We start from the raw sequence: 22,528 nt of genomic DNA, 5'->3' as shown, positions 1-22,528 counted from the left end.
ACCACTACTGCCACCATTCCCTTCACTATTCCAGTCCCCTATAACCTGCTGATCTTTTATCTTTTTACAATCGCCACAATTGTGCCTTATGTAGAGTGTCATATATAGAGAGAATATTAATTAGTATATGTGGCCTTTTCAGATCAGTGTCTTTTAGTTAGTAATCTACATTTTGAATTCTTTCATATCTTCTCATGTCTTAATAGCTAATAATTATAATTAGGCTACTATAAACATCCATGTGCAAGTTTTTGTATGGATATATATTTTTAACTCCTTTGTATATGTATCAAGGAATACAATTTTTGGATCAGTTGAACAAAAGTATATTTACCATTATAAGCAAACATATTCATTTTAAACAAAATCTAAGCATTTTTGTAAAGTGAAATATCATCCTCAGATTAAAAAAATATTTTATATATATATTTTTTTATTTGACAGGCAGTGAGAGAGAGAGAGAGAGAGAGAGAGAGAGAGAGAGAGAGATTGAGAAAATCGGCACATCAGGGCCTCCAGCCACTGCAAAAGAACTCCAGACCCATGTGCCACCTTGTGCATCTGGCTAGTGTGGGTCCTAGGGAATTGAACCTGGGTCATTTGGCTTTGCAGGCAAATGCCTTAATTGCTAAGCCATCCCTCCAGCCCTCATCCTCAGATTTTATTCTCTTATTTTTGCTCTCATTTTTCCTTTTCATTATAAATCAGTAGTTTTCTATTGGAGCAAATTAAGCATAAACATAACATTTGAATCAATGAAACAACATATATACATATTGAGCTCCTGCTTGGTCTGTATCCAAAGCCACAATCCTTATACTGTGAATATACTTTTGACATGGGTTGTGTCATAGGGACCTTGGAGTCTTACATGGACAGGTAGCCAAAACCTAGCATAGTATCTTAACATTCTGTTCTTTCTGTAATCACTTTTTGAGTCTGGCTACTGAGATCATCCCATTTCTATTACCTGTCATCCTTCTTCAGGCCTCATTATTACCTGCAAGTTTTATGCTGATACTCTATAAGTTCCTACTGGGCTTTAATTATTTGAAACTCAGATTTGAACTGACAACCCTTTCCCTCCTCCTCAGCCTGGATCATATCTCAGTACCTAGCTAGCTCTCTCTCTTTTGCTCATCCTATGTGGAATCATCAGATTACTCCCTCTTGTTAGCTGCTTAGAATGAAAGGCTCCTTTCTTTCTTTTGTTTGGAAACTATAGTTAAATAATGTGCTTATCCCTTTGGTTCCTCTTTTTTTTTTAGCAGAGGATTCCCTTTTAGGGCCCTGGGGTGATGGGAAATGTTCTCTCTTACTGCTGGGAAAGGCACTATAGAAATAAAACATGTATTGCATTTCTACTCATTTGATTATCTTCTTCCCCAAAGCAGTTTAGCAAATTAACATTGAATTTGTTTTTTGTTTCTGCCCAGTTTTCTTTTGAGCAAGGACAGAATTATAGCTGCTCAATTGTTCCCTAGATTTCTTGCCCAACTTTCTTTTCCCAGAATGATCTGCCCATAAAATAAGAGGGAGGAAGGAGAACCTACTAGAGAAGATACTTAGTCTCCTAACCAGTGACAAATGACCTGCCCATTCCAATCTAGTGACTGAAATGTCAGAAAAATGTGGACAACAGATCTACTTTGGGAGGCACAGGGTACTGAGTCTTTTTGATTGCCTTTTCTCATGGAACTACACAGGAAAAAAGAAAATTAAAAGGCCGTAGATATCTCATTTGGAAACTCCTTACAATGCAGGAAAGATTGTTCTGAAATAACCTGTATTAAAAATATAATATTACTGTAAATCTATGGAAATAGATCACTGGAAAAGTGCTTGCTGAGCAAGCGTGAGTATATGTGATTGGGTCCCCCAGAGCCCACATAAAAGCTCAATCCTTTTTACGGGCATCTGTAAGCCCAGTGTGCCTATAGTAAGAAGAAGGATAGAGACAAGACAATCCACCAGAAGCTCCCAGACCAGCAACTTTGGTGAACACAACAATGAACTAAGAGAGTTTGCTTCAAACAAGGTAGAATGTGTGCACTGACTCCTGCAAGTTGCCTTCTGAACTCTACATGCACATTCACACTGTCACACACGGACATAAAAATGTTATGTCTGAGATTATTTTTATTTATTTTATCTTTAAAGTATTTTATTTATATATTGAGTGAGAGAGAGAAGGGGATGGAGGGAGAGAATGGGCATGCCAGGGCTGTCAGTCCCTGCAAATAAACTCCAGATGCATGCGCCACCTTGCGCATCTTGCTTATGTGGGTCCTAGGAAATTGAACCTGAGTGCTTTGGCTCTGCAGGCAAGTGCATTAACCACTAAACCACCTCTCCACCCCTATTTTTATTTTACTTTTATGTGTGTGAACGCACACACATGCACACATATCACAACATGCATGTAGAGGTCAGAAGACAATGTTGATGTGCCTGTGTGCCACCTTCTTGGAGACAAGGTCTCTTGCTCCTGCAAATGAACTGCCAGGTGGCAAATGAATATCAGATTAGGTGGCTAATGGGCTTTGGACTTTCCTACTCAGCCTTCTATTGCTGTAGGCTCTATGAGATAATCGACACATATACTTCTTTATACCCAGCTTTATGTGGGTGCTGGGGAATTAAATGTGAGTCCACAGGCTTTATAAGTAAGTACCTTTAGCTGCTGAGGCATCTCTTTGTCCCCTGAGATTATTCTCAGTGGGATATATTCTAAGGACAAAGTAGGTAGCAACTTCCAGTCAAAAGCTATAGACAGGTACCATCAGTTTAAGGAGCTCTACAGCTAGAGTCTAGCTCCAAGCAGTAACACAATTTCAGAGTTCTGATTTTGACTATTCCCAGTGACTTATCACAAATTTGAAATCCCATTACTAGGAATTATTTTTATGAGGTCCTAACAATCTAAAATAGTAAATACAGTTAATTATTATGTAGTTACTATTGCATAATTGTACTAGAAGCAAACATGTTTTATGTCTTTACCAAGTGCTGATACATACATATTCTATAGTTTGATAATTCAATAGATATCTTTGCTAAATGTCATTTACTATAGGAATCTGAATGTTTTGGTGGAAGAAATTTTTTTTTGTTGTTGTTTGGAAAGAAAGGATGTGAATTGAAAATGTCACCTGCTCCTTAGTATTGCTCAGGCTGGCTCTGATAGTATGGTATGTTTTCATGGCAGCTGCTGGAAAAAAAAAATAACAGAAAATAAAAACAAACCACCATTTCCAGTGTTGTCTGTTCTTGCACACCTGCCAAGTAGGGAGACATAGTGATGCATTTGACTGGAGCTCTGGTGGGCAGGACTTCTGGTCACATCTGGTTTGTGTGCAGCTGTAGCTGGAGGGAGGCAGAGGGAGTCTGGTGACTGGAATGGCAGCAAGCCCAATGTGCAGAGGTCTGCCTGTCACGTTGAGCTGCATCATTTAGTTTTTCCACTTGATTTTGGGACTATCACTTTCTTTCCTTTCTTCAATAGCAAGAGAATTATTAATGTTGCAAAACTGATCACTGCTAGAGCAAAGCTGATCACAGCTAAGAAGGGAAAAAGAACAGAAAGCAGTAATGTTCCAAATGTGATGTCAGGCAAGAACTTTCAAGTTCTGGGATTAAGAAGTAACAGGAGTGATGTGAAACTTCTGTTACAGAATCCAGAAACATATAAAGAAAGGCAGTCAATAGTGGGAGCAGGGGAGCAAGAATCCCAAAGGAGATCAACAGTGTTCTGTGTGCTATTTCTATATGTGAACAGAGGGCCCACTCAAGGGATTGGTGCATAACAGTCTCATGACCTCCATTGACCCATAGCTGTACATAGACAACAGAGAAATCAAATCACTCATCTCCCCCCACCCCGTGGTTCTTTTCTAGGATTGGCATGACCTTAAAATCCATCACTGCTCTTCCTCACTTTAGCTCCACGTGTGTCACCGTTCTCCAAATTCAGCCTCCTAATATTGCTGGGAAGTGTCACTCCTGAATTTAGAGTTTCCTTGGTGTCCTGGGATGAACTGTAGGCCAGAAAGGCATGAACAAAGCAGTCACTTGCAGGACAGCAGTACAGTATTCATGAGATAGCTACTCCTTTGGCAAAATGTGGGCATTTGTATCTTAAAGCTTTTGTTTACTTTGCTACTTCAAATGGGTGAGTCTGTTTGCTTCCCTGGGCAGGTGCTAAGGAAACACCATCTCTGAGTGCTTGTTACCATTTGAATTATTCTGACCTTCTTTGGTACTTCATATATTTTGTCATCTACATGAAAGCCATGGATTTTGAAATGTGGTGAAACAGTACTTTTGAAAGGCAGCATTTTTAGCTGTGTGGTGCAAACATGCTTCTCTTTTGAAAGACAGGGGCATTTGGCTGGGAGTTCTGGTGTCACAGCCAGGCATGGTAAAAACTGTGACAAGAGTTGGCAAGAAGCAAAGGGTATTACCCAGTACTAGGGCCACTGGCATCCACAACTGAACTCAAAAATTGGTCACATTCTAGGAAGCAAATGGTATGGCCTGAAAAGACTGGTATGAAGAGCCAAACTCTATAGTGAGACCTAGACAAATGGTTAGAAAGGGACTTCACTTTCCCAGAACACAGGAACAAAGTATGTTGGGTTCAGGAAATAATCATTTCTGTGTCATGTGAAGGAGGAATCAGAATCACTATTGGGTTTGTTCAGTTTTCTCACATGAGAATCTTCAGGGAAAAGGAACTTAAATCAGTTTCTCCTTTCCAGTTGCATGATCTTGCAATAAAACACCTTGAATTACCAGAAGTAGTTTGCCCAGCAGGCAGTTAGAAATATATTTGTCATTTAACTTGGTTCTTATCTTCCCAAGCAGATATGATACCAGATGAGACAAGGAGGCTGAATGGGGAACTGAGTGAGGAACTGAGGTCCAGTGGAGACCTTAAAGTATTGTTTTTGATATCCAGCAAAGCTCTCTAAGGATAGCTGCTATTATCATTACATTAGTTTTTCAGGTGGGGCTGGGGATGGTTAATGAATATTCTGCCCCATTCAGTCCATTTTGTACATCATCCTCCCATCAGCCAAATCCAAAGCATACAACCCTTCTAGGCCCATAGCCTCTTATTACCACAATAACCAGCAAAACAGAATGGAGAGAAGCCTGATCCTAGTTTACTATTTGACCTTCAAAAAGATGCTCTAGGGAACCATTGGGATTGCTGCTTAATCAATGGCAGCACTTCTTGGAGAAAGGCATTGCATTATGTTGTTTAACAAAGTATAAGATTTATTCTGGGCAAAAAAAAAAAAAAAAGATTATGAGAAAGTCTTTCTTGGTCTCTCTACCACATCCTGTATGTTCATGGGGTTTTATTACTCCCACCCCAATACCACCATCACCTCTTCTATGAAATTAAATACCATGTTAAAACTGGAAAGGACCTCTGGTAGAACCCAGTGCAACCCTGTCATTTTACAAATTTGCAGATGGAAGGCCAGGATGGTTAAGAGACTTATCCAAGGCTAGAGATGTCAGCAGGGGCAAACCAAGAAATAAAACCCAGCTCACGTGTCTCTTTCTATATCATGCCAGGCTTTTTCTTGACAAGTGTAGAATGGATTCCAAACAGTTTCTCCTAAACTGACTTAGATTTTAGGGAGAACAAGTTGTGATCAGACTCTTCTAGATTTTTCAGTGAGGGTGAGATATTAACTTAGAAAAAAATCATGAGCTCATTTCATCTTGATTTTGGGTTTTGGCCAAAGATTAATTAAATGATTTCATTGTTTATTATATAGTTATGTGTATGCATGTGTTTGTATGCATGTATCCTGAAATATCCTATTGTTTATTTTAAATTCAGCTTCCTCATCCCTAAAATGAGAAATTTTGATTGAATCATCTTTCATTTCAGTTTATAGAAAAGCCTGATTCCTTTAAAACAGTTGGTAACTGTCTACAGTTTAGCCCATATTCATTCCACAACTGTTCTAAAGGGCACCATGGTTTCAGTACTTATTATGACTGCCTCTGTGACACCCTCACAGCCTTCTGAGATTCTTCCAGAGTGGCCAACCTGTGAGCCAGAGCTTCTGAAGGACACTGGATCAATGCTTTGGGGTTAGCTGTAGGCAAACAGCTGGGATTTCCTCACTTGTCAGAAACCACCAACTCCCTTCCCAAACATGGACCTGAACATCTCTGCAGAAGACTTAAGGACTGGAAACTCACAAGATGTACAAGCTTTGGCACCCCACAGTGACCATTCATGATGAGCCCATTAGTGAGCCTGACCCTTCTGTTAGCAGAGAATGTTGGTTTTCTCATGTCAGCCTTTGCTTGCCCCTCCATAACATCTGAGATACAGAACGTGTCTCAAAATCTCTCTTCAGATAGAGAGGTTGATTTCTTTTTCTTTTAAAACCCAGTTACCTAAATTTGTTGGTCAGAATTTTTGAGCTCTGCACAAACTAATTTTATTCAGTTCACAATAATACAGAACATAGTGCTTTCTCCCATACCTATGGGCTGCTACTTTTTCCTTTGTTCTTTCTATAAAGGCTTGGAAAGGAGGATATCTCTTTATACTTTGAAAATTCTATTCCTTATTGAAGGTCAAATACAATGATAACATGTTTTCTGGAGGTATTGTTATTCATGATCGCTAACATAGATTTGATTATTTTCTCTCTTCAGCAATAGTCAAAACTTTGTCAGAAAAAGTGAAAGATTTTGTGCTTCTTACTTACCCTGTGGTTTCCATCTGATAATTTGTCTTCATACTTAAAATCTAATGATGAGGCAGTGGGGTCTGTTTTTCCTTTGGGAGTCAACTTAGCTACTTCATAGATTTGGCCTATAGAATTTACTGATGTGTCTTTCAGGTTACATGTGTCCAGATCTTTAGTGGATTGGGTTTCAATTCTGGTGAGTTACAAAAGCATTTAAAACCAGCTGAGCATGATGGGACATACCTATAAACATAACACTGGGGAGATAAGAGTCAAGAGTATCTCCACGTGTTCACCACAAGTTTGATTTCAAAGCCAGGACTACAGAGTAAGACGCTGTATAAAAAAGAAACACCTTTAAAAACATCATTGATAGTAGTATCAGACCACATGCCTACAGACTGAAAGTCCTCCAAAGGATTAGATATATGCAAGAGGTTATTTAAGGGGCTAGATAGATATCTCAGAGGGGTAAGAAAGCTAACAGCACGTACTTCACAGCTTGAAAGATCCTAAGATTGATCCCTAGCACACATGATTTTTTAAAAAATCCAGACATGGCCACTCACTCATGTATATAACCCTAGCTCTGTAGCAAGGGTAGGAGAGGGGAAGAGGAGAAGGCCAAAGAATTGCTGAGGCTCAGTGGTCAATCAATCTGATGGAAAATGACAGCTGTAGGTTCAGTGTAAGATTCTGTTTGCAGACACCACACACATCCACCATACCACTCATACCACGCACACACACACACACACACACACACACACACACACACACACACAACACATGAAAGTCAGTTAAGTGAATGTAACACATAGCTGTTGGAGAGGCAGTCAACCTCACAGAATATGAAAGCCACTGATTTATGAGACTATGACAATAACATTTCCCCACCTTCAGGGGAATGCTTCATGTATCCAGACAGCCAAAGAGAAACATACATCATCATTGCAGTACATTGATAGGATGGAGCATGGAAGCAGGAGGGCTGGACCTTTGAACAAGTTCCTTATAAGAATAGGGTAGCCTAGAATTAAAATACATTTGAATGGAATTTCTGAGTTGAATGAATTATTTTAAAATCCTCAATGCCATGACTTTTATCTTGGATTGCTACCAGAAGAAAGACAGTAGAGGTGTCTAAGAAAAAGGAAAGACTAATAAAATAAAATAAAATAAAATAAAATAAAATAAAATAAAATAAAATAAAATAAAATAAAATAAAGCTGGATCGATGGGTATGTGGGTATGAAATATTCAATCCCTTGACTTAAAATTTTGTTTCCTGTGCATATGAGTCACATGTGATTCAGTTCATCACACCCCCTTCCTTGAGTGCACATTGGGATGAGGTTTATTAGAGAAGGATCTGGAAAAAATAAGTAGAAGAGTGAGGAGGCTATGCCAAAGTGGGAACACACTTTGTAGGAGGACCCTTTGCAGGCATTGGCAGCAGAACAAATAGTGTATCTTGTTTTGTCTTCAGTTAACAGAAAAGTCTCAAAACTAAGATACACTAATAAATATTCCTGACTTTTCCCCCTACCTCCCCTGCTAAGGAGCTCCTGAGTTCACCCGGTCAGGGCTGCTCGCTCCTGACTTGACCAGAAATCAGCAGGAAAGCAACCTCTTCCTTAGGGAGATGGCCTCGTGGTCTAGGCTGGCCTGAGAGGAAGGCTTCTGAGAGCCAGTCTGAGGATTTTCCTCTGACTCTGCTGTGTGGCCTCCAGCCAGTCTCCAAACAGCTTTAGTTTCCTTGTATGTCAAACCAAGATAAATACCTAACTTCCCTGCTCTCTGGGGGCATTGTAAGGTGTCATTTCTGCCACTTTCATTAACTTTGCTTAGAGGCATTAGAAGAAATCCTTTGAGAAGTTTTAAGATGAATTATTTGTGCTACTAACATTACCTTTATGTTATGGAAACTTGTGTAGCACTAGGAGAAATGAGAGCATAACAGAGAGTGTGATAATAGAGAAGCAGGCAATGTTTGTGGTGGAAGAGAAACACCAAAGAGGGTTTGGGGTTGGGGTGCAAGGGAGACAAGTCCACAATTGGTACCAGATGCCATCAGAAGCTAACGACCTGACAAACACCGTCCTCATAAAACAAATTCTTTAAAAAGGAAGCAAATGGAAATATAAGCTAGTGAAAGAATTTGCAGCAGCTGCCCTAAGACCATTTCTCACTTCGTAAACAGGTCTGGGTTTGATGGGTCTCTCTCTCTCTCTCTCTCTCTCTCTCTCTCTCTCCTTTGTCTTGATTTCTCCTCTCCTTCCAGACTTCTTGTGCTAGCCTTTATAGCAACAGCACTGCTTTTAGCTCTATCCTCTTGTTGGGAAAGGAGGCTCATGCACAGTATTTGTTTTCTGTCTTCTCTTTCTTCCTCCCTGATGAAGTGGATTAATTGAATGGAGTGTCTAAAAACAGCATGTGTCCGTTCACATTAATTTTTTGGCAGTCAGAGTATTAATGAATCTTTTTTGTAGTATTTCCTGCTCAGCATGCCAAGGAAGACTCTGAGTTTTGAGGTCATAGCTTATAACCTGTGGGGCTTGGGCATCTAGAGCATTGCTAAGAAGCATTCTGATCCTATTCCACAAAAGGATGGGTAGGCTTTAGCCTCCTTATTCAGATATTGAGTAAAGATACTCAGAGACTGACTCATTCTTTATATTGAATGCCCAATGATCAGATGCATTGTATCTTGAGAAGTCACATTCACTCAGTAATAGTCCTCCTTCTGTTAGCTCATATGTCTACTTTCATCAGGTCCCATGATGGAGACAACATCACAAAGAATAACTATGGTATAAAGGAACAGAAAAGGTTCCTTTGCTTCACTCTCCTTCAATTCCTTATCTACTAAACACCTATCAAGCATGCATAAAAGAAATGGGAATGCCACTGACCTAATAGTTAAATCTCATGGGTCAAGGACAGCACATTTATCACAGTCAGATCAAATCCAACATTTGGGGAGCTATTGCACTTTTCATCAGTTCTCAATTATTGTAGGCACTATGTTCATATTTGGTAGCATTTCCTTCCTTGCATTCTCATACTGTTGCACAGTTCTCCAATAGTCATTGACCACTAATAGAGTCCAATGGCAAACAGAACATATTAATGGCAATGCATGGCAAAATACTTTGTCTTATAATTAGCACTACTGACTGGCCCTGGTGCTCTGACCATTATTTTGCAAAGAGTAAGTCCTTTATGAGTGTTTTGGTGAATAAATGGGTGACAAAAGATGAGTGAATCATTGTTGGATAATTTTTATTTCATTTAAACTCACCATCTGTCACCATACAATTTAACACATTTCTTATTTTAATAACCATCGACTGGCTTTGTTATCTGTAATAGGAACAAACTTAATTATGCACATTTTTTACTGTGTCTACTACAGCAAGTGCATGGTAAGTTTCAAACTGGGTAAGAAGTATTTCTGTTTAGGAAGTTCATACCGTAGTTGAGAGATTAAGGACACGCTCAGAAACTAATTGTCTTGTGGGTAAATGGATAAGTAAATCAATTAACTGATTTAAGAAAAAGAAAGTACATAGTACAAGTAGAGTAAAAGAATTGTTAGAAGGAAGTTATTTTTACAATTTCATGAACATTTTAAAGAAAGAAGGTAACTATGGATGGGAGGAGCTTCTAGAGATGGAAGGCCTTTTAGAATTGAGCACCTTACAGAAGTGGGAGGATTTTAAAAGAAGGGTGGTCAGTATCAAACAGATCAACAAGGTGGGGCATAAGCTTCTGGCTTATGGAACAGTAGAAGAAGCTAAGCCAGGGGCGAGAGCAACCTTGTGAGATGTGTGCCGTCATTGTTCCCTCATGTAGAGCAAGGAGCTGAAACACTGAGGAATTAATAACCACACTCCAAATCACAAAAGCAGTATGTGGTGGAACCAGGATCCAGGCCCACTGGCCTGGTGCTCATGCTGGGAGGAAGCACTGCAGCTCTGCTGCAGGAGGAGGGCTAAGCTCTTCCCCTCCATTGCTCCACTATGTCTTTGTCACTATTGTGATGTAAGCCAAGTCTCCTTGAAGCCAGAGGAGTCTCTGGGTGCTTATGGTTGGCCCTACTAATCTAGGAAGCAGTTTTCTGCTAAGCAAATGTCTCTCTCGAAGTCCTTAGCACTATATCAGTATATATATAGGAATTCAATACACATGTACAAGGTTTTTATTAGCACAAGTTAGTGTTTAGTGGTATGTACTGTTATGGCTGTATCACTATTCAAAATGTTTTCATATCAGTCAGTAAACAGTGTCACCTTTTTCTATCATCTGAGATATCTAAGCCCTTCACATAGGAGGTCTGAAAAGTCCTTGTGATCATGTGTTGATCCTGAAAAAGCCAGAGGTCTGGAGAATCAACTCTTCAGCTTTGTCCTCAGTTTGCTCTTATTGTTTGTGACCCAGAACTACTGATTTTAGATATAATCCCCTTGATCTATTCATTTCCCAGATTATTTGGACCTTCTGTGATCTTCTTTCCACTTCATCCTTGGTAAATTGCTCCTTGTCAGCTGTCATTGTTGATGTTTATCATACCTGACAGCTTGCTTAAATACAGAAAAAAAGTGATGTGTTTGAATTTAGGATTTGAAGAAAAAATGTTGTCTCCACTTTAGGTGCATTGCTCAGAGGCAGGGAGAAACATAGTCATTGTTGCTACCCGTTGATTCTAAGCCCGCTTTAAGATGTGCCTGTTTCTGTCATCCCCAGCTGTATCCATCGGCCCTGTGGGGAACAGGGAAGCTGTGCACCATTGCTGCTTGACCATGCAGATGTAGTGAATTGTACCTCTAGCGGCCCAGGTCACATGAAATGTGCTATCACCTGCCAGCGAGGATTCGCCCTTCAGACCAGCCATGGCCAGTACCTCAGACCCATCCAGGTGAGTTGGAAGCCCACAGTCAGCAGGTAAAGCTCCCAACACAGGAAAGTCTTCATGTTTCCTCTGATTTGACTGGCAAGGACAGATGTATCTATGTCCTGAGTGAGGGAAAAGGAAACATGGCTTGATAGAAATGCAAGGTGTCTATAAGCATGAGCAACTCTGATTAGGGTGTAAATTGACTGTCTACATGGGCAGTATATATGACTATTTGATTTTTCTCTCTTGCTTTTGTCTTCTTTCTGACAAGAAATACAATTCCCATCTTTGCCTCCTAGATGAGAATGTCTCAGTGTATACTTGTTCATAATTCACATGCAAAATAGAATACCTTCAATTTGTCTGCTCATCATCAGTCTCCTGTTTTCCAAGCCTCCTCTCAAGAAGGATCGAGAAATACAACCTGATTGCTCCCCCAAACCACTAAACCCATTTGAGCATGATGATGACTTTTCCACATTTTTACATGCCTCATCCCAAATTTCTATTTCACCACTTCCCGGATTTCAAAATAGCTTGGTGACAGTAGAGTATGTTGATTAAGAAAGTAGTTTAGCAAGGTGGGAGGTGCATACCTTTAATCCCAGTACTGGAGAGGTAAGGGGATAATGATGCTTGAGGAAAGAACTAGAAAGATGCATGATCATGAGAAAAGAATGCACACACGATTGTTAGATATCAATGGATTGGAAGATTGTAATTTTAAAAATTTGTGCCAGTTGATTATTTAATAGTTTGTGAGTCCTTGGAAGCATTTCACTTGCTTAGATATGGTGAGAATTAATGGACATAATCTTGAGTTCCAGAGAGTTTCATCTGAAAACTACTTAGACAGAAATAGCTTTAATGTACCTGGAGGCACCAACTTCTTGGACTAGAAGGACAGAGTTCCTGTCACATATTCTTATCTTACCTCAAAGAAAAGAACATTCACACTGAAAATAAAGTAGGAGGAACAAACGGTGTGTGGATTAAATACCTGTGTGTAGAGGTAAAGAAAAGCAAAGATAAAGCTACTACAATGTTTGCAATGCATTAGAGTTCAGAAGAAATTCAGGATAAAATGAGTAATACCAACGATGCCAAGAAGAAAGCAGGCATTATGCACCAAGTTTAGTGACATCCTTTAGATGATCAGTGGCTCTTTGCAGTGTGAGTGTGGCTTCCAGCTGTGCTGAGTATGAGGAACAGAACCTGGTGGGCAGGAGAATGGGAGTTAAGCCCTGCCAAATACATGGCAGAGTCAGCCACAGAGCCCTGAAGCTTACTGGCCACCGTCACCAGTGACTGGCCTCACGAAGGAGATTGTACAATCCCGTTTTATGATCACAAGATAGTGGAGATATTTGCTTTTTGGCTGACAAAAGAACTGAAGCTAAATGGAAAAATGTGTCTGGCTTTGTCTTAGGTTGTTTTGCCAGGCAATGGGGACCCATGGGGTACAGGAGAGGAGTGCAAGGTGGGGGTGCATGTCTGGGATGACAGGTGCCTTCAGCAGCCCTTGGACCTTTAGCTTTGGCTCCAGTGTGGTCTCTTGATGGGGCGACTGGCTCACCACATAACCCCCTCACTCTGTCTCCAGAGACTTGTTTTACTAAAAGAAGACTTTCTTTGAGGAAAAAAAAAAAATCAGTTTCCTGGTCACTATGTCCTTCTTCATTTTACTTTCCACCTGGAAACCTTTGCTCACCTCCGCTGAGCTGCTCCAAAGTCCCTCTTGTCTCTCAAGTTTAGTTTCCCTGTCATTTTCTCTGTGCTGCTCCCCTCCTCAGGAGAGGGGCTCCCTCTTCCAAGCCTCCGGGGTACTGTTCTCCATGCCATTCAGTACCCCGTGAGATGCCTTGACTTTCCCAGAATTTCAGAGCCAGTTTTCTACATCTCTTATTGTTTACAGTTTTACATTATATTCTGTACATTAAAAACATGAAGGGGGGCTGGAGAGATGGCTTAGCGGTTAAGCGCTCGCCTGTGAAGCCTAAGGACCCCGGTTCAAGGCTTGGCTCCCCAGGTCCCACGTTAGCCAGATGCACAAGGGGGCGCACGCGTCTGGAGTTCGTCTGCAGAGGCTGGAGGCGCTGGTGCGCCCATTCTCTCTCTCTCCCTTTATCTATCTTTCTCTCTGTGTCTGTCACTCTCAAATAAATAAATAAATAAATTTAAAAAAAAAACATGAAGGGGATGAGGTCTTTATATGTCAATTAAAAACATATTCGTGGGCTGGAGAGATGGCTTAGCGGTTAAGGTGTTTGCCTACAAAGCCAAAGGATCCCGGTTTGACTCTCCAAGACCCACATAATCCAGATGCACAGGGGTGTGCACATATCTGGAGTTCATTTGCAGTGGCTGAAGGCCGTGGCATGCCCATTCTCTCTCTACCTCTTTCTCACTCTCAAATAAATAAATAAAATATATTTAAAAGAGTATAGTCTTAGAATTTTCCTTTTCTTTTTTTCTTTTACTTCTTTTGTGTTTATGCTAAGAGGCATGAGACCCCAGGTACAGAGCAGAATGAAGAGGGACTGAGGTCAAATCTAGCAGAGCAAGAGAAGGGCGGCCAGAAGAGGTGGCCCGAAGAAGCCATGCTCTTCATTGACTTGCTTCCTTTATTAGTGTCACAGGAGAAGAACAGATAAAGGCTAGATAGTTATACCTGCTTTAAAATGGGAACAAATGACCACTGGGACTATTGCAAAGTCTGAAATCTAGTCCAACAGCTATTTCATGTGACCTTGACAGAAGTAAATGCTCTGTTTCTAGAAGCAGATTCTCCTCACTTGTTCGTCTGGGCTCTGGGACCAGGATGTGAGCTGCCAGAGGCTTGACTGCGGTGTCCCTGACCCATCCTTGGTGAACTATGCAAATTTCTCCTGCTTAGAGGGCACAGACTTTCTGAAACGCTGTTCCGTCACATGTGTCCCACCAGCCAAGCTTCAAGGTATTGTCTCACCAACTGGGAGCTGTATGCAAGTTCCCCTTGGTTCCTCACTCTTTGGGGTGCCTTAGGGCTCTTTCACCCGTCATAGCTTTCCTACTTATTCTACTATGGCAACCTCTGCTGATAACACAGAATTCTAAGAGACAACACCATATTTTTGTCCCTCACCACCTGGAGAGATGCCCTAGCTCATAGTGTCATTAATGGAAAAAAATTTTAAAAAGACTTCTTTTCTTCTGCTTCTTTTTCTTTTTTAATATTCACTTCCAGACTCAAACAACCTGGCACAGTTGTCTTTATAATTCTGACTTAGGAGCCAGTTGGGAGTTCTAAGGGATGCTATTGTGTAAAGTAGTCCTAGATTTTTGCTTAGCAAAAAAAAAAAAAAAAAAAGGCCTATGGTGTGGTATCAAAGTACAGAACTCTGCATCCAAACCACCTGGGTTCAAACCCTCACATTACTGTTACAAGCTTAGGCAAGTTACTAAACTATAATTGAGTTTTCCCAAGAGGTAATAATGTGATCTATTTCATAAGGTGGCTTTCTACTTGAAGTTTACATGTTAAACACATTCAGAATGCTCTGACTAGTACATGCCATGTGATCACTACCCAAGTGTCATCTGTATCTGTCCTTTCTTTAATGCAGACCATGCTATTTTCATTGCTACATTTTTATTACTTGTAGATAGAAAATGGGCAGGGGGGTAGTGAGTTGGTTGGTAGCTCCTCTTTCACTGAGGCCAAGAAAACTTTGTGTAACTTCTAGTCCACATCAGAGACCTCACTGAATGCTGCTTGGTAAGAAGAAACAGGATGAGTATTGGTGAGAGATTTTGGAGATGCTGTTCAACAAACAAGAATCCAGCTAGGACAGAGTTTTATTCTTTCTACTGTTACCATGTTTCTGGAATCTCTGCCTGAGCACCCTATGCTTCTCTTTCCTGGAGTCAGGACTGAGCCCGTGGCTGACCTGTCTTGAAGATGGGCTCTGGTCACTCCCTGAAGTCTACTGCAAGCTGGAATGTGATGCTCCCCCAGTTATTCCAAATGCCAACCTGCTCCTGCCTCACTGTCTCAGGGGCAGCCACGATGTGGGCACCATCTGCAGATACGAATGCAAACCAGGCTACTACGTGATGGAGAGTGGGAGAAGTCAAGTCAGGAAGTAAGTGGTCATGCTCTTGGTCGTGTATTCTACCTGTTTTGTACCTTGCACCTATTCCCTTATTGGCAACTCACAGACCGTTCCTCTGAAAACTATGTGAAGAACTTTTGTAATGTCCACTGCATATGGTGTTTGATTTTCTAAATACAGTCTCTTCAAATGCACAGACAATCTCCAGTCACAACAGGCTGGAGACTGTGTTTTCTTTTCTTTCTTTTTCTTTTTTGAGTGGAGATTCAGAAAATATTTTCATGTCAACATGGACTCAGGAATAACTTGCAAAGCCTGAGTATTGAGCCCTGATAGCTCAGGGAGTGTTATAGACGGCATGGCAGGCAGCTGATATCATTTTGAGGTTTTTTTTTTTTTTTTTTTAAATTTGGTGAGTGTTTTCTTTAAAGGTATTTTCCCACATGGGAACTTACATACTATTATGTAGGCTTGAAAGAGATAAAAACAACTTCCATAATTATCACTTTTCTTGAAAATCAGGCAGTTCCTGATCTAAGTTCATCTTGGCCACAACAACCTCGTCAGTACAACTCTGAGGCTTGGAGAGACTGGGCCCCAGGCCAGATGCTTATTAGATGTGTGACGTGGGGAAGCTCCTTTGCCTGCTTCAGTTCTCCCAACTGTGCAAATGGATGATAATACTGTTTACTGACAGAGCTGGCATAGGGACTTATTCAGTTACTGTATAGAAAACAAAACATAGTCAGCCAATTTTTAAACAAAATGCAATCCCTTTAGCTATCAACATGGCTAGTTTAATCCATTTGGCTCTCTCCTCCCTGAACTTCATGCTTTCCTTCTGAAGGCGGAGAGGAAGAAGGAAGAGTCCTCTCACAGCACCTAAGAGGAAGGGGGTCATATGAGGGTTCAAGTCCCGATTCCTCCCTTTCCAGCTGAGTAACTTGGATCTCCCTCTACTTTGTTAAGTGAGGATTATGCTTATATCAGAGTGTTAAGGATTAAATGAGATTATTCTATCCAGTGCAGTGCCTGGCTTGGTCACTTACTCAATAAATGATTTTAAAAAAAATACATTTTCCAACAGAAATATCTTTCAGAAGAAAAGATATCATAACAGTATATCATACTATATATAGAAGTAGTAGCTATGTGTTCCTACCCTCTGTGATATAGCTGCAAAAGGAATTCAAATCCATTTGATCTTTTCTTATACATCCATTAAATCATTTTCTCTTCTGTCATCTTCTCCCCCTTTCTCTCCTCTGCTCTCTTCTCCTCTCCTCTCCTCTCCCCCTCCCTTCCCTTCCCTTCCCTTCCATTCCCTTCCCTTCCACTGTTGGACTAGAGATCAAATCCAGGGCTACAGACATATTACCACTAAAGTGTATGCTCAGAACCAAACCCATCTCATACTGAGAATTGGATTCAAAGGCTAACATAGGTTTTATTTATTTGTTTTCAACTAACAGAACCATTACCAATGATAATCACAGAAATAACCAGACTTCTACAAGAGGGAAGAAGACAATGGAGGCCTTGCTATATGTCTCACATCCACCCTTTCTCTAGTGGCTGTAAGCCATATGGGTCCTAGAGCATGGGAGAAAGAAAGCAAACCCTTGAGCTGGGCATTGTGGCGCACACCTTTAATCCCAGCTCTCAGGAGGCAGAGGTAGGAGGATCACTGTGAGGTCGAGGCCACCCTAAGACTACATAGCAAATTCCAGGTCAGCCTGGGCTAGAGTGAGATCCTATCTTGAAAACAAACAAATAAAACCACCACCACAACAAAAGAAAACCCTTTTCCTGCCTCATAGGCCCAGATGAGCCAGGTTTACTGGGACATAAATGGCACTGATGAAAATTTCACAGGAACCCATACTCCCTGCTTCAGTAGATGCTATAGTAAATGGTGTACGTAGCCAAGAGCCACTCACATATGGTTTCATAGGCTCTAGGTATAATTTGTGCAGGCACACAACTGTCAGGCAGTGAACACCCACAAAGTCTGCACAAAGCTACAGCTCCTATCTTCTTGCATTGCCCCTCTCTTTTTTAGATTTGTTTTTATTATTAGAGTCAGAGAGGGAAGGGGAGAGAGAGAATGGACACACCAGGGCCGCTAGACATTGCAAATGAACTCCAGACACATGCGCCACCATGTGCATCTGGCTTACATGGGACCTGGAGATGTGACCTTGAGTCCTTAGCCTTTGTAGGCATGTGCCTTAACCACTAAGCCATCTCGCCAGCCCGCCCCTCTCTTTTCTTGCCTTTTCACATACAGGCAGCCACAGATATGCAGAGTGATGTGCTAAAGAATGACTGAGGGGCACAAGTGCCTGGAGGCATGACAAGTGAGGAGGAGGGGTATACAAAGAGTGGAAAATTGACAACTAAATCTCTGAGCCCATGTTGGGAATGAGGCTCCCATGCAGAACTCTATATTTTCTGCCTCCCTCCCACATCCCCGGTCCTGGGCAGGGACACTTGAGAGCCATTTGTGGACACAGCTTTTCTGGCTGAGAAACTGGACTCTTACATCACAACGTCTGCATCAGTTTGGGCTCAAACATTTACATTCACAAGCACCATGCTAAGGAGAGATTAAATTATTTACCTCGCTGTGTAAACTGATTAAATCTTAGTTTACACCTGTTTACATAGCAGGCGACAGATTGGTAATCAGAAGTTTGCAAGTTGGGCGTAAATCACCGTCACTTACCCCTTGTGTTTACCCAACGAACTATGTCAGCCTTGTTCCTCCCGCGTGGAAAAAGCACTGCATTGGACAGATGGGGCTCTAAAATTCTTTCTAGGACATACACAGAAGAAGAGAAGAAATGGAGAAAAGCAAGCAGGGAAATCAATCCAGAGAGTGCAGGAGCGAGTTCATTTTATGCAGTTACAGGGTCGTGAGGACAAAAGCACAAGTACTTGATGGTTACATTTGCAATGTATTTGGGTGTTTCTGAGCAATGTATTCAGCAGCCATTGTCTTAGCTTCTCATCCATATTAGGAATGGGAGTTATTTCTAACTGTGGATTGAGTATGAGAGTTGGGCATTGCACAGAAAACATTTTAACATTATCAAGTTTATAAATACACTGTTCCAGATGTTACATTTTGATCATTTGTTTATTTCTGTGTGTGTGTGTGTGTGTGTGTTATTTTTTGAGATATGGTTTCATTGTAGCCCAGGCTGGTCTCCACCTCCAAGCAATGTTCCTACCTCAGCCTCCCAAGTGCTGGGACAATAAGCATGAGCCGCCACACCCACTGTTCATTTCGGGTGTGTGTGTGTGTGTGTGTGTGTGTGTGTGTGTGTGTGTGTGTGTGTACATGTGGAGATCACAGTACAACCTCAGTTGTCCTTCCTTGGGTTCTTGGTGTTTGCCATTCTTTGTGAAACAGGGTTTCTCACTAGCCTGGTACTCTGCAGGTCAGCTAGGATGGCAGGTTAGTGAACCCCAGGGATCCACTTGTCTGCACCTCCCCAGTGTAAAGATTACACATTATACCCAGAGAGTTTTGGGGATCAAAATCTGGTCCTCTTGTTCATAAAGCAAACAACTTACCAACTGAGCCATCTCTTCAGCCTCTGTTCAATTATATTTTAAAGAAGAAAACAACTATGAAAATGTTAGTCAGATGCATCTCCTTCCTGCTTTTTCCCAAATCTGGTTCAGAAGAAATGAAGGACGGGTGTCAACTCTGATTCTCTCTGAGCTTTCCTTGGCAGCTTCAGCCCCTCTGTCTGATGGTGACAGAGAAGGCACTTGCATCACAGAAAGGCCCAGTGTCAGGCTCTGGGTTGGGAATAAAGAAAGACTCAGGCAACAGATCCAGAAAGCCACACTTCAAAGACAGAGCCACACCCAGGTGTGGTAACACACTCCTGTGATCATAGAATTTAGGAGGTGGAGGCAGGTAGCTTAAGAGTTCAAAATCAGCCTCAGCTACATATGAAGCAAAGTCTAAATAAGACCCTGTCTCAAAAAGTTAAAAAGAAAAAAAGAAATAAACTACAAATAACAACAACACAAGACAAAACAAGGCATAATAACTAACAGAACAAAAGTAGAAGCAGACTCCTTTCCTGGACACAGCCAGCCACACCCTATTCATAAAACTCACACTCTTTGTTTCTGTTTTATCTGTGTCCAGATTTTCCTTCTGTCTCTTCTCAGTGTTCTTCCCTAGCTTTCTTCCTTCTGCCTGTTTCGCCAAGTTCTCTTTTCTTGTGTGGTCTATATGTGCACTTGCCAGGAGAAGCTCATTTAGTCCATAGCCTCCAGTGTAGTTCCCACAGTGATGATTCCTAAACCCATGTCTGCCACTACAGATTTCTCTTAAAGGATCACAAGTGCCATAGGATCAGCTACCTATGGAGGTAGCCACTGGGATATTCCAACTACACCCTGGATTCCTAAGTACACAAAGTGAAGCCTATAGTAATTCCTTTCAAATCTGCTCAGTTCTCTGGTCCGTGAGCTGGGGGAGCCTGGTGTCTGCACAGTACAATGTCTATGAGGTCCTTTGCCCTCTCACCAGTCAGCCAGCAGCTTCTACTGAGTGTCAATTTCTCACTGACTAACTTGTGTCCCTTGCTTCACACACCTGCTCCCACTAATCTCTAATAGGCCACCATCCCTTTTCACTTGAAAAGTGATCTATTTGGCTTCACTCTTACCCTTCAATACATTCACCACTTTGCAAAGAAAAAAATAATTAACCACAATTATCCTTCCTCCAGAAGTTTATGGACAGCTTTTCTACCATTTCATTTAAGAAGGAAAGAAATAGCTAATGTACCTATGCTTTCAGGAAAATCACTAAAACAATGCCTCAATGCTTGGTTGGACATAAGAATCACCCAAGGAGATTTTAAACGTCTTGTTGTCCAAGTCATCCTTCAGCCAGTCCCCAGACATATGTGCTGGTTCTACTTAATATTTTTCTCACTTAGTAAATTTTTGCCAGTATTACAGATGTTTGCCACCACATTCAGGTTTTGTATCAGTGCTTTTGCATGGAAATTTTTATCTGTAACTTTAAGTATTGCTGCTTATTAAGTATACAAGAGAGGGTTGGAGAGATGGCTCAGCAGTTAATATCCCTGCCTGCAAAAAGTAATGACCCAAGTTTGATTCCCCAGTAACCACCTAAAGCTGGATACATAAAGTGGCACATGCATCTTGAGTTAATTTGCAGGGGCTAGAGGCATTGATGTGACTATTCTCTCTCTCTTCCTCTCTCTCTCTCCCCTTACAAATTAATAAAATATTTAAAAATAAATATAAAAGAGAATGTACAAAGAGAATGTAAAAAGAGAATTGTAACTCCAGAGAACCTGTCAAGATGACAGTGTCAGGAGTTCTTTCCTCTTTTTGGTATATAGTATACACAGGCATTATTTTAAGCTCTTCATTTTCTCAAGTGCTCCAACATACATGTCATCATTAATCATTTCTTTGCTATTTCATTAACCAGACTTCTTGTGATGCCAAAATAAATGTGTTTGACTTATATTTTATCAAAAAGGGCTTATGATATTCTCCCTTATCTTTCACTTCCATGTTGCCTATTTCTCATTACATGTTATCTTTAGGTATGAAGGTTAGGCTAACCTCATTAGGCCTCATTATTAATTTAGCTTCTAAACAATTCCAGCCTTCTAACTGTATTTGGACAATCTTTTCATCTATAAGTCATTCATCAAGATGCCATCCATAAGGCATCTACCCTAGCGGTCAGATCTTTTTAAAGGTAAACAGTCAACCTTTCTAAGTGCTGCTGGTGAGATCAACTTTTCCATAGCTCATAAATCTATTTAAGTTCTGTAAACATAACTGAAGATCAAGACTGCAATCTGTAAGCCTCACACTGTGGTTACTTACTGTTAGACAAACATTTGGGTGGTGAATGCCTTCAGTGAACGCTGTCTGATCTGACTTGGGGGAAGAACCTAGAATGGGAGGAAGATATGCAATGCACGGGTATCACATCCACACACATAGAGATACTTTTTGTATATCATAGAACTTAAAAGAATAGGGCCAGTACTCTGTCCTGTTGTCTGGATGAGGACCATGAAGCTGATAGTGATTCCTTGTTATGTACTATGTGTATGAAGTATTGTTGCCTCTGCTACCTACTGTGTTGCTCATGAAAATAATGTGTTTTATTACTAATGAATACTAGTACAATATATTGCTGTATAATAGTACAGAACATTAGTATATTTTCGTATATTGTTACCCCTATGGCAGAGGGGAGTCTGAGACTCAGAGTAGGGTGAAGTAGCTACCAGTGATACTCAGAAAAATAAATGGCAACATTGTGATTAAAACCATCCTAACTCCAAAAGCTATGCATCTGACTAACACAGAGCAAAGCACTTCATTTCTCTGGGTGAGCCTCTTTCTCCACATTTGCAAAACAAGGTTTTGAGTGGTTGCTAGCTCTGAAAGTACCTTTTATTTTCTGTATCAGTAGAACAAATAATAAGGGATAGCACTTATGGTGTAGCACCAGTAAGAGAAGCGATATGTAGTATTTGCTAACACCAAAAAAGTAGAGAGATTAACATAAACACAACTACTATGTATTTTGAATTTAGTGGAAAGTACTTAAGATAATCTTAGGGTGGTTATCAATGAACTCTTAGTATGAATGGACAGCTAGTTTTATAGTCTTCATTAGCTGAGTTTCATTAGGTCGTTCTCTACCCATATCCAACAGGACTGGATCTAGATCATCTTTGAATATAAAATATTAAGAAAAGTTTTGAGAATTATAG

General features: G+C 40.8%; 1 protein-coding gene across 2 annotated transcripts in view; it reads left to right on the top strand.

Moving 5' to 3' along the window:
* Pappa2 (pappalysin 2) overlaps positions 1-22,528 on the top strand; it is a 253,987-nt gene that overhangs the window by 154,646 nt on the left and 76,813 nt on the right. For both annotated transcript variants that reach the window (XM_045146446.1, XM_004658765.2), the window contains exons 15-17: positions 11,478-11,649; positions 14,407-14,584; positions 15,539-15,752. In XM_045146446.1, the coding sequence (XP_045002381.1) occupies positions 11,478-11,649; positions 14,407-14,584; positions 15,539-15,752 (564 nt within the window). The remainder of the gene's footprint in view (positions 1-11,477; positions 11,650-14,406; positions 14,585-15,538; positions 15,753-22,528) is intronic.

Source organism: Jaculus jaculus, chromosome 1, assembly GCF_020740685.1.
Source record: "Jaculus jaculus isolate mJacJac1 chromosome 1, mJacJac1.mat.Y.cur, whole genome shotgun sequence".
NCBI lineage: Eukaryota > Metazoa > Chordata > Mammalia > Rodentia > Dipodidae > Jaculus > Jaculus jaculus.
This window is presented reverse-complemented; position numbering and strand designations above follow the sequence as displayed.